At 44.2% G+C, this 12,061-nt stretch overlaps 1 protein-coding gene across 2 annotated transcripts in view; it reads left to right on the forward strand.

Moving 5' to 3' along the window:
- Positions 1-12,061, forward strand: part of LOC118361510 (plexin domain-containing protein 2-like) — a 161,336-nt gene that overhangs the window by 113,026 nt on the left and 36,249 nt on the right. For both annotated transcript variants that reach the window (XM_035741510.2, XM_035741509.2), the window contains exons 8-9: positions 10,427-10,522; positions 11,206-11,287. In XM_035741510.2, the coding sequence (XP_035597403.1) occupies positions 10,427-10,522; positions 11,206-11,287 (178 nt within the window). The remainder of the gene's footprint in view (positions 1-10,426; positions 10,523-11,205; positions 11,288-12,061) is intronic.

A 12,061-nucleotide genomic window follows, 5' to 3' on the forward strand; every position in this document is an offset into this window, starting at 1 on the left:
AAAGTGCAAGGGTGCCAATATATTTGAGCGCATCTGAAGCTACAGGTTTGTTTACACATTTTACAGTGCAGTGTTGTGAGAAGAATCACAGCTGTACTGAATTTGATTGTTGTAACTTTTTTTTATTTTGCAAAGGTAGAATCAGCAAAAATAGCCAGTATGCTGGCAGAGTTTAAATGCTACAAAGCCACAGGCCTGGATACATAAACATAAACATATTGCTCTCTTGAACAAGGCACCTTTCCCAGGGACATGAAACAAGCTAAAGTTATACCTCTGTATAAGAAGGGGATAAAGTCTGACCCTGGGAATTACAGGCCTGTGTCTATCTCCATTATGACATCAAAGATCAAAGTTAAGAATATGTCAACAAACAAAGTCTACTCTATGATTTTCAGTCGGGTTTTAGAAAAACATACTCCACTGATTCATGTCTACTTCACTTGACTGACTTCATCAGGAAAATAGATTGATGAGGGAAATCTGTGTGGAATGGTACTGCTTGACCTACAGAAGGCCTTTGATACAGTTAACCACTGTCTCCTAATCTCCAAACTGGAGGCACTGGGGTTAAGCAGTACCCCTCTAAGCTGGGTAAAGTCCTATTAGGGAGTAAGTAGTAGAGGTTAGTGGTTCACTGTCTCAGGCAAAATCAATGAGTTGTGGCATTCCGCAGAGGAGCGTGCTTGGGCCTCTATTGTTTTTACTATATATAAAACAATATGAAAGATGCTTTTTCTTGCCATCTTTTCCTTTATGCAGAGGACTCTACACTTCTGGTGACTAATAAAAGTAAAACTATGTTGGAGAGCATACTTAGCACAGAGCTGACTAACATTAGCAAATGGATTGGAGATATTTTTATTTTACCTTTATTTAACTAGGCAAGTCACTTAAGAACAAATTCTTATTTTTAATGACGGCCTAGGAACAGCGGGATTTGAACACTGCAACCTTTGCGGTTACTAGTCCAACACTCTAACCACTAGGCTACGCTGCCGCCCGATAATAATAAGCCTGCACTTAGGTAAAACTGAGGCAACTATTTTTGGCTCCAAAGCTAAATTGTGTAGGTTCCTCTGAAATCAGACTGGAGCTCGGGGGTGAAGTACTGACTACTAAAACCTCTGTTAGCTACCTGGGTTGCATCCTTGATGGAAGGTTGGGAGGTGTGAGCATTGCCACTGAAGTGCTAGGGAATGTTAATGCCAGGTCTAAGTTTTTGGCTAGAAAATCCAAGCTGCTTGATAAGGACTCCATGAGAGTGCTAGCCACTGCCCTCATTCAATGCCATTTTGACTACACTAAGGACATTTAAATATACATACTTTTTGCCAGAGAATAACAAATGAGTTCCATGCAGTGGTGGGGATTGGGATATCACAGCAGGAATTCAGCTCAAAGTAGACAGTAGACTCCTTTCAGAACAGGTGCATATATACTGAGATCATGTGACAGATCATGTGACACTTCGATTGCAAACAGGTGGATTTTATTTAACTAATTATGTGACTTCTGAAGGTAATTGGTTGCACCAATAGGGGCTTCATAGCAAAGGAGGTGAATACCTATGTATTACATTTTTTATTTTTTAGAATGTTTTGAAACAAGTTTTTTTTTTTAATTTCACTTCACCAATTTGGACTATTTTGTGTATGTCCATTACATGAAATCCAAATACACATCCATTTAAATTACAGGTTGCAATGCAACAAAATGGGAAAAATGGCAAGGTGAATGAGTACTTTTGCAAGGAACTGTATAGGGGATAGGATGCCATTTGGGATGTAGCCTAAATCTGCAACAGCACAGGGGGATCTGGTTCAGATGGCTACGTTGAGCTGAATTCCTGCTGTGATATCCCAATCCCCACCACTGCATGGAACTCATTTGTTATTCTCTGGCAAAAAAGTATGTCTTTTAAATGTAGATTAACTTTAAGGACTGGTTCTTTTTTTCACAGTTAGTATTGATCATGTCTAAAATCTTCACTGCGGTTTCTTGTAGTGTTAAGAAAAATAAGTTGTGTATTTAGACCAGAGTGATTGCTTGGTTGCTTTAGCATCCAGGTCTCAGAGCGTAACATAGGTAATCCCAAATGGCACCCTATTCCCATATAGAGTGCACTATTTTAACTTCTTGCGTCGAGCCATCCCGGATCCGAGATCGTGACTACAGCCTCAAGCCCATTACCATAACGCAACGTTAACTATTCATGAAAATCGCAAATGAAATGAAATCAATATGCTAGCTCTCAAGCTTAGCCTTTTGTTAACAACACTGTCATCTCAGATTTTCAAAATATGCTTCTCAACCATAGCAAAACAAGCATTTGTGTAATATTGATAGCTATTGATAGCTAGCGTAGCATTTACATTTACATTTACATTTAAGTCATTTAGCAGACGCTCTTATCCAGAGCGACTTACAAATTGGTGCATTCACCTTATGACATCCAGTGGAACAGCCACTTTACAATAGTGCATCTAAATCTTTTAAGGGGGGGGGTGAGAAGGATTACTTTATCCTATCCTAGGTATTCCTTAAAGAGGTGGGGTTTCAGGTGTCTCCGGAAGGTGGTGATTGACTCCGCTGTCCTGGCGTCGTAAGGGAGTGTGTTCCACCATTGGGGAGCCAGAGCAGCGAACAGTTTTGACTGGGCTGAGCGGGAACTGTATTTCCTCAGTGGTAGGGAGGCGAGCAGGCCAGAGGTGGATGAACGCAGTGCCCTTGTTTGGGTGTAGGGCCTGATCAGAGCCTGGAGGTACTGAGGTGCCGTTCCCCTCACAGCTCCGTAGGCAAGCACCATGGTCTTGTAGCGGATGCGAGCTTCAACTGGAAGCCAGTGGAGAGAGCGGAGGAGCGGGGTGACGTGAGAGAACTTGGGAAGGTTGAACACCAGACGGGCTGCGGCGTTCTGGATGAGTTGTAGGGGTTTAATGGCACAGGCAGGGAGCCCAGCCAACAGCGAGTTGCAGTAATCCAGACGGGAGATGACAAGTGCCTGGATTAGGACCTGCGCCGCTTCCTGTGTGAGGCAGGGTCGTACTCTGCGGATGTTGTAGAGCATGAACCTACAGGAACGGGCCACCGCCTTGATGTTAGTTGAGAACGACAGGGTGTTGTCCAGGATCACGCCAAGGTTCTTAGCGCTCTGGGAGGAGGACACAATGGAGTTGTCAACCGTGATGGCGAGATCATGGAACGGGCAGTCCTTCCCCGGGAGGAAGATCAGCTCCGTCTTGCCGAGGTTCAGCTTGAGGTGGTGATCCGTCATCCACACTGATATGTCTGCCAGACATGCAGAGATGCGATTCGCCACCTGGTCATCAGAAGGGGGAAAGGAGAAGATTAATTGTGTGTCGTCTGCATAGCAATGATAGGAGAGACCATGTGAGGTTATGACAGAGCCAAGTGACTTGGTGTATAGCGAGAATAGGAGAGGGCCTATAACAGAGCCCTGGGGGACACCAGTGGTGAGAGCGCGTGGTGAGGAGACAGATACTCGCCATGCCACCTGGTAGGAGCGACCTGTCAGGTAGGACGCAATCCAAGCGTGGGCCGCGCCGGAGATGCCCAACTCGGAGAGGGTGGAGAGGAGGATCTGATGGTTCACAGTATCGAAGGCAGCCGATAGGTCTAGAAGGATGAGAGCAGAGGAGAGAGAGTTAGCTTTAGCAGTGCGGAGCGCCTCCGTGATACAGAGAAGAGCAGTCTCAGTTGAATGACTAGTCTTGAAACCTGACTGATTTGGATCAAGAAGGTCATTCTGAGAGAGATAGCGGGAGAGCTGGCCAAGGACGGCATGTTCAAGAGTTTTGGAGAGAAAAGAAAGAAGGGATACTGGTCTGTAGTTGTTGACATCGGAGGGATCGAGTGTAGGTTTTTTCAGAAGGGGTGCAACTCTCGCTCTCTTGAAGACGGAAGGGACGTAGCCAGCGGTCAGGGATCAGTTGATGAGCGAGGTGAGGTAAGGGAGAAGGTCTCCGGAAATGGTCTGGAGAAGAGAGGAGGGGATAGGGTCGAGCGGGCAGGTTGTTGGGCGGCCGGCCGTCACAAGACGCGAGATTTCATCTGGAGAGAGAGGGGAGAAAGAGGTCAGAGCACAGGGTAGGGCAGTGTGAGCAGAACCAGCGGTGTCGTTTGACTTAGCAAACGAGGATCGGATGTCGTCGACCTTCTTTTCAAAATGGTTGACGAAGTCATCTGCAGAGAGGGAGGAGGGGGGAGGGGGAGGAGGATTCAGGAGGGAGGAGAAGGTGGCAAAGAGCTTCCTAGGGTTAGAGGCAGATGCTTGGAATTTAGAGTGGTAGAAAGTGGCTTTAGCAGCAGAGACAGAGGAGGAAAATGTAGAGAGGCGGGAGCGAAAGGATGCCAGGTCCGCATTTAGCGTTAGCATTCAGCAGGCAACATTTTCACAAAAAACAGAAAAGCATTCAAATAAAATAATTTACTTTTGAAGAACTTCAGATGTTTTCAATGAGGAGACTCTCAGTTAGATAGCAAATGTTCAGTTTTTACAAAAAGATTATTTGTGTTGACAAATCGCTCCGTTTTCTGCGTCACGTTTGGGTAAGAAAAAAACGAAAATTAAGTCATTAAAACGCAATTTTTTTCTCCAAATTAACTCCATAATATCGACAGAAACATGGCAAACGATGTTTAGAATCAATCCTCAAGGTGTTTTCACATATCTATCGATGATAAATCCTTCGTGGCAGTTGACTTTCTCTTCTGAAGAAATGGAACGCGCATGGACCTAGAGATTACGCAATAATTTTGACACAGGACACAGGGCGGACACCTGGTAAATGTAGTCTCTTATGGTCAATCTTCCAATGATATGCCTACAAATACGTCACAATGCTGCAGACACCTTGGAGAAATGACAGAAAGGGCAGGCTCATTCCTGGCGCATTCACAATCATATAAGGAGACATTGGAACACAGCGCCTTCAGAATCTGGGACATTTCCTGTATGAAACTTCATCTTGGTTTCGCCTGTAGCATTAGTTCTGGGGCACTCACAGATAATATCTTTGCAGTTTTGGAAACGTCAGAGTTTTGTCTTTCCAAAGCTGTCAATTACATGCATAGTCGAGCATCTTTTTGTGACAAAATATCTTGTTTAAAACGGGAACGTTTTCTATCCAAAAATTAAAAGAGCGCCCCCTATCTCGAAGAAGTTAAGAAGAGCCCAGGCAGCTGGAGGGCTGAGTAATCAGTGTTGAGGGGGGAACTCATGCGAGTCAATAAGTGTTTCTGCTGCCAATTAACACATATTTGTCATGCTCTTCTTTCTCTGACGAGGAGGAGTAGTAAGGATCGGAGGACCAAAGCGCAGCGTGATGTGAATACATTCTTTTAATGTAAGATGAAATAACACAAAGTACACGAAACAAACAAAATGAACATGACCGCTATCAACACAGAGTGCAACATCCATAGACATAGATAATCACCCTGAGGAATATAGCTGCGTAGATATGGTTCCCAATCAGAGACAACAGTAAACATCTGCCTCTAATTGAGAACCAATCTAGGCAACCATAGACATACAAAATCCCTAGACTGGTAGCAACCCCATCAACATACAAAAGCCCTAGACAGGACAAACACATATAATCACCCATGTCACACCCTGACCTAACCAAAATAATAAAGAAAACAAAGAATACCAAGGTCAGGGCATGACAATATTGGGCTGAGCACACACAGCTAGTGCAGCCGGAGAGGATCCCTCTAACCCTCTCCTTAAGCCACGCTCAAGTTGTGAAATGTAATATTCTATGCTGCTAGCTAGCTATCCCCAGGCCATGGCGTTTGGGCCTGGCCTGTGCTGTACTGGCGGTAAGCAGGGGGAAGATATGCTTGTACAGACAAGATATTTAGCAGGTCAGGTGCTAGGCTTTTATTTAGCCACCTGGGCAGCCAGATGCACGGACAGCCAGACTCCCAGTCACCCTCATGCATTATTCTGATGAGGTTATCAAAACCAGAAGTGCCTCAGTCATTTTAATACCTGTCTGCCTGCTGACGTGCACTCTTAAGTCTTATCAGACTGTGTTTTCTTTTGCTAATTCACTGCGGAAGCTGTGGTACAATAGCCGGCCCACAATTTGCTCACCTCATTATTATACAGTCAGAGCTCAGATAGAGGTCCTTGCGTTTTCATCATATCCATTCATTTTATGATATTGCTGAATTTCCATATCCAATGTCTGTATTTGTATTGTATTTTGGGGTGATTACGTAGATTTCAGGGAACAGATATTGGAGGTAATCTGCTCAAAGCTAGAGATCTCGCCGTATTGTAGCGAGGATTCTGAATTAATGAGACGGTGAAATGAAAGCTGCATGATTGTTATGTTGATGGCAGGAAATACACTGGCACGGAACTGTAGCTTTTCTATCGGCTGAGTGAGTAGGAAAAGAATAGGGAACTAACCTCACTGTCAGGGTCCTATGTGCTATTCTGTTCCAGACAGTAATTATTATTATCACTGTGCTGTTGGAACAGTATGTGTAATGAAAATCTACCTGCGCATCGATTATTTTCTTCCCCCCGGCAGTTTTGGACTCCATTGTTCCTATAGGCACACAGGCTCTGGCAATAAAGCACTATTCTGAATTTAGATTACCTCATCCCCTCGGTGGTTTTTAACTCATTGCACAAGGTCTCCATGTCACATTTCCATTGATCTGCATCCAACTTGCAAGGGTGAATGAATAAGAAATCATTTCCTGGTCTGGTATTCCGATTTTCATAATAGATCATTGTTATAAAGGAGTCTTCTTAGAAGAAAATGTGCTATCTAGAACCCAAAAGGGTTCTTTGGCTGTCCCCATAGGAGAACCCTTTTGGTATCAAGTAGAAGCCTTTTGGTTCTAGGTAGCACCCTTTTGAGTTCAATGTAGAACCCTTTCCACAGAGGGTTCTACATGGAACCAAAAAGGGTTCTCATATAGGGACAGCTAAAGAACCCTTTTCTAACCCCTTTTTCTAGGAGTGTAGATGTGTACCAGACCAGTAGCCTATTATCCATTGTATTTTCCATCTGGTGAGATATTGACTGGGCCAGTGCATTATTTCGTCTGTGCTTTTAATTAGATTATGGCCTAATTGATCTTTGTGTTCATAATTGATGTTACACTTCTGCAAAGCTCCTTTTGTTTGATGTATCGGAGCAGGGCAGCTAAATCTTCATTACCGCTTGTTGATGCTCAGGCTGAGACGGCCTGTATTTGCTGTAAATTAAAGCTTCCTCCCTCCCAGGCTATGGGGTGAAGTTTTCCCAACTTGCAGATCTAGGATCAGTTTTCCCTCCCCCAATCCTAATCCTTAACTGTTTGAGGGAAATCCAAGATCAGCGTCTAGGGGCAATATAACCTCTTCCCATCGCCTGGAGGAAAACCGAGCCAGGCCACAGAGTCTAGACAGCCTGCCCACAGAGGAGCATTCCCAGGCAGGCAGACAGTGAGAGACCTCCCCTCCGCCCATCCATGCTATCATTACACACTTTATAATCCCACTGCCTGGGGCAAGAGGAAGCCAGCCATAGGGAAGGCAAGGAGAGGGGTGGTATTCAGGGTAAAGACAGCTGATACAGTAGCCAGCTAGACTTACTGACGGTACCTTCAGATGTTTTTGGTGCCGAAACAAAACAAGAAACATACACACTGACTGTTTTTCACACATTTTTAATAGGGCATAATGTCTCTATAGTTCTGTATTCTCACCTATATTAGAACAATGAATATTCATGGAATGTCTCAAATGGCACCTTATTCCCTATATAATGCATTGCAAATCGTCTGCATAGCCGTTTGATTAGATGTTCAGGAGTCTGATGGCTTGGGGTAAAAGCTGTTTAGAAGCCTTTTAGACCTAGACTTGGCGCTCCGGTACCACTTAACATGTGGTAGCAGAGGGAACAGTCTATGACTAAGGTGGCTGGATTCTTTGGCCATTTTTAGGGCACACCGACTGGTATAGAAGTCCTAGATGGCAGGAAGCTTGGCCCCGGTGATGTACTGGGCCGTAAGCACTACTCGCTGTCCAGGTGTGAAAGGGCAGAGTGGAGTACAATAGAGATTGTGTCATCTGTGGATCTGTTGGGGTGGTATGTAAATTGGAGTGGGTCTAGGGTTTCTGGGATAATGGTGTTGATGTGAGCCATGACCAGCCTTTCAAAGAATTTCATGGCTGCAGACGTGAGTGCTACAGGTCGGTAGTCATTCAGGCAGGTTACCTTAGTGTTCTTGGGCACAAGGACTATGGTGGTCTGCTTGAAACATGTTGGAATTACAGACTCAGACAGGGAGAGAGAGGTTGAAAATGTCAGTGAGACACTTGCCAGTTGGTCAGCGCATGCTCGGAGTACACATGCTGGTAATCCATCTGGCCCAGCGGCCTTGTGAATGTTGACCTCTTTAAAGGTCTTACTCACATCGGTAGCGGAGAGTGTGATCACACAGTCGTCTGGAACATCTGATGCTCTCATGCATGTTTCAGTGTTACTTGCCTCGAAGCGAGCATAGGAGTTATTTAGCTCATCTGGGTGGCTCGTATCACTGACCAGCTCTCGGCTGTGCTTCCCTTTGTAGTCTGTAATAGTTTGCAAGCCCTGCAACATCCAATGAGCGTCGGAGCCGGTGTAGTACGATTCCATCTTAGTCCTGTTTGATGGTTCGTCAGAGAGCATAGCCATCTTCCTAGTAAGCACTATAGATCAAAGTGGGACAAAACCCAAATGTTGTCTTGCTCAAAATATATCTTCATAAACAAAAAGGCACAGGGCGAACCCAAAGTGAAAAATATAAAGTACTCAGGAAATAGTAGGAGAGATTCCTCTCAGGAAAACAAGTAACATTTACAATGACCGACAAAGACAAATGGCAGAAGGAGTAAAAATACAGTGATAGAGTGGGGATTGGAACCAGGTGTGTGTAATGATGACGAGGCAAGTCCAGCAGCTAGAAGGCCGTCAACTGCAAACACCTGAGCTAGATAGGAGGGGCAGCCAAAGCGAAGGTTGGTGTGACGAAATTTAACAACAAAAAACATACTTTTTGTAGTATTTCATTACTTTACCAGAATGTTTCGTAAAAGTTGAAAAAAATAATCCAACTTGTTTGACATTGGGATTGTTCTCGAATTGTTCAGAGAACTTTAAGAAACAAGTATTTCAACACAACATTTCCTACAGGTTTCTGCATCTGCAGATGGATAACATCATAAGACAGACAGAATAGAATAGGGGATTTAGTGGTTTTAACATTACATTGGCAGTATCTTAATGCACGCAAAAGGATACATGTCTTTCCTCTTAGATCAAAACTAATCCAAGCAGGCAAAATGTGTCCATTTCATATTGGTCATTGATGTAAGTGTGTATACAGTAAGTGCATATGATGAATGGGGGTCGCTAGGAGTCAAACTTATTGTTGTATATGTTCGACAATCACGGCGCTGTGTATTGAATTGACATTTTCCAGCTCGCTCAGCTCGATGAAAATGTGTGTATTATAGAATGTGTAATATATCGAACAATGTCATATGGCTTTATAAAATAATTATTCTCACTGATTTACTGTATAAACGTCCCATTGTATTCCAGGAATTTCATTCACTTAACATTGATTTAGCCACACCAGATAAATTACTAGAATTCAGGTATAAACTAGCAAATCTGTTACATTTATGAGATTACAATGGTAGAGCTACAGTATGCCTTTACATGAATATATAATACTTTGAGCCTTTCTCCCTATGCATAGTGTACTGCAAAACCAAGTGGGCCATTTTACAGTGGGATTGAAAAAGCGTTTGAGTTATAGGGTCCAGGGAGGGACTGCTGTTCTTCCGCTTACCTTGCCTGGTGTCTCCTTCTGCAGATGACTCTAGTCACTGGCCTGCACCCCAAATAGCACCCTATTCTCTACATAGTGCACTACTTTTAACCAAAGTGGGCCATGGTCAAAAGTAGTGCACTATATAGGGAATAGTGTGCCATTTGGGAAGTTGCCTGGAGGAACTGGGGGCTTTCAACAGGGACTCTGATTGATATCAGCTCTAGTGGGACATTGCTTCCCACCCAATTGCCAAGTGGCAGGCTCTCTGTTGGACACAAACCGAGAGATGGAAAAATAAATAATAAATAAATGCTGTGGTAGCTCTCTTCCCTTATGGCCTGATTCTGCCTCTCTGTTCTCTTCTTATTTTTCTCTCGCTCTCTCACTCCCTTCTTTGGGGACAATTTGTCCTAGTTTCAGCTCTCTGAGGAAGATTTGTGACAGGTGTTTTCTCTCTCTCTCTCTCTCTCTCTCTCTCTCTCTCTCTCTCTCTCTCTCTCTCTCTCTCTCTCTCTGTCTCTCTCTCTCTCTCTCTCTCTCTCTCCTTCCTTCTCTCCCTCACCACATCCAGATGTTCGTCGGAGAACGATCTATGAGTACCATCGTGTGGAGCTGACAAAGACCAAAATCACCAACTCTACAGCAGTGGAGATGATGCCTCTACCGAGTAAGATGGATTCCTCTCAATAGACATGGCTCACGATATGATATATGATGATGACAACACAAGTAGACCCCCATGAACTAGTCTAGATTCTAGACCTTGTCATAGGTGAAATATAGAGGGGTCTGTTCAATGTCTGCCTAATAGATTTTTCCTCAGACTGTATCCCATCATTTCAGGGACACCTGTGTGTCAAACTCCTCTCTTTTGAGAATGATCTGTTTGCATTAGCAAACTACAACTTTCTAATTATCCACATATGGATTTCTATGTTGGTTTTGACTTGTTCAGCTCTGGGCCCATATGTATCAGGCGTCTCAGAGTTGGTTTTCTAATTTCACGTCAGTTGTTTAGCCTTTTAGATCACAATGCACAAGATAACATGGACAAGGGAGACCTGATCCTGGATCAGCAATATGGCCCGGTTTTGCATCATCAAATATAACATTCTAAGTAGAATTTTTACTTGTTAAGAGCTCCGGACCAGTGTTGTGAGTCAGCAGACATGGGTGTGTTGTAACATATGTGTGTTGTAACATATGTGTGTTGTGATGTGTGTGTTGTGATGTGTGTGTTGTAACATGTCAAAAACAAATAAAGATGCATTTGTCACATGCGCCCGAATACAACAGGTGTGTTGCAACGTGTGTGTTGTAACGTGTGTGTGTGTCATTTTCCCTCCCTAGCGTGTCTCCAGTTCACCAGCTGTGACAGCTGCATCTCCTCCCAGATCAACTTCAACTGCAGCTGGTGCCACCTCCTTCGCAGGTCAGACACCCCTCTATACCCCTCTTGTCTTTGTCTCCCTCTCAAATGGCACCCTACTACCTATGTGACGCGCTACTTTTGACCAGGGCCATTTGGGACACGGGCCAATGTCTTTTTCTCTCTTCCATCCAACACTAAATCTTTCTGTTTATCTTCCCCTCATTCTCCGTCGCGCGCTCAGTCCCTCTGTCCTCCCTCTCCCTCCTTCCAATGTTGCTATTACCTCTCGTCACTCAGTACCCCTGACATGCTAGCTAGCTACTGAGTGTGAGGTGTATGTATCGCATCTGGCTATCATATGGAGTCTGACCCTTCCCTTCCAGTGGACTATTCCCTCTGAGCTCAATTACGGCATCCGGAATGGCAACCTATTCCCTATATAGCGTGCTACTTTCGACAATAATCCCTGGTCATAAATATAGTGCACTATTAAGGGGATCATGTGCCAGTTGGGACGAAGTCAGTGAGTCCTGGTGATGCTCTGTTGGTTTCTCTTCCTGATGATGTGCAAAGGAAAGGCAGGTTGGATTAGCAGAGAGAGAGAAAAGCATGATATTCCACCCATTATTCTTGTTTTTGCGACCTAGACATCCGCTCTCTCACACCTACTCTGTCCCCCCCCCCCCTCTCCCTTCTCTTCCCCCTTCCCATCAACCATTTGTGTTTCTCTTTCACACCCTCGCACAAAAAGTTAAATATTGGAGACCGTGTAAAATGTTATTTCACAAATGGTGTATTTCCTGCCTTGTGTGATGTGAACGATGTACGTTTGGA

This window comes from Oncorhynchus keta, chromosome 28 (assembly GCF_023373465.1).
Source record: "Oncorhynchus keta strain PuntledgeMale-10-30-2019 chromosome 28, Oket_V2, whole genome shotgun sequence".
NCBI classification, from domain to species: Eukaryota; Metazoa; Chordata; class Actinopteri; order Salmoniformes; family Salmonidae; genus Oncorhynchus; species Oncorhynchus keta.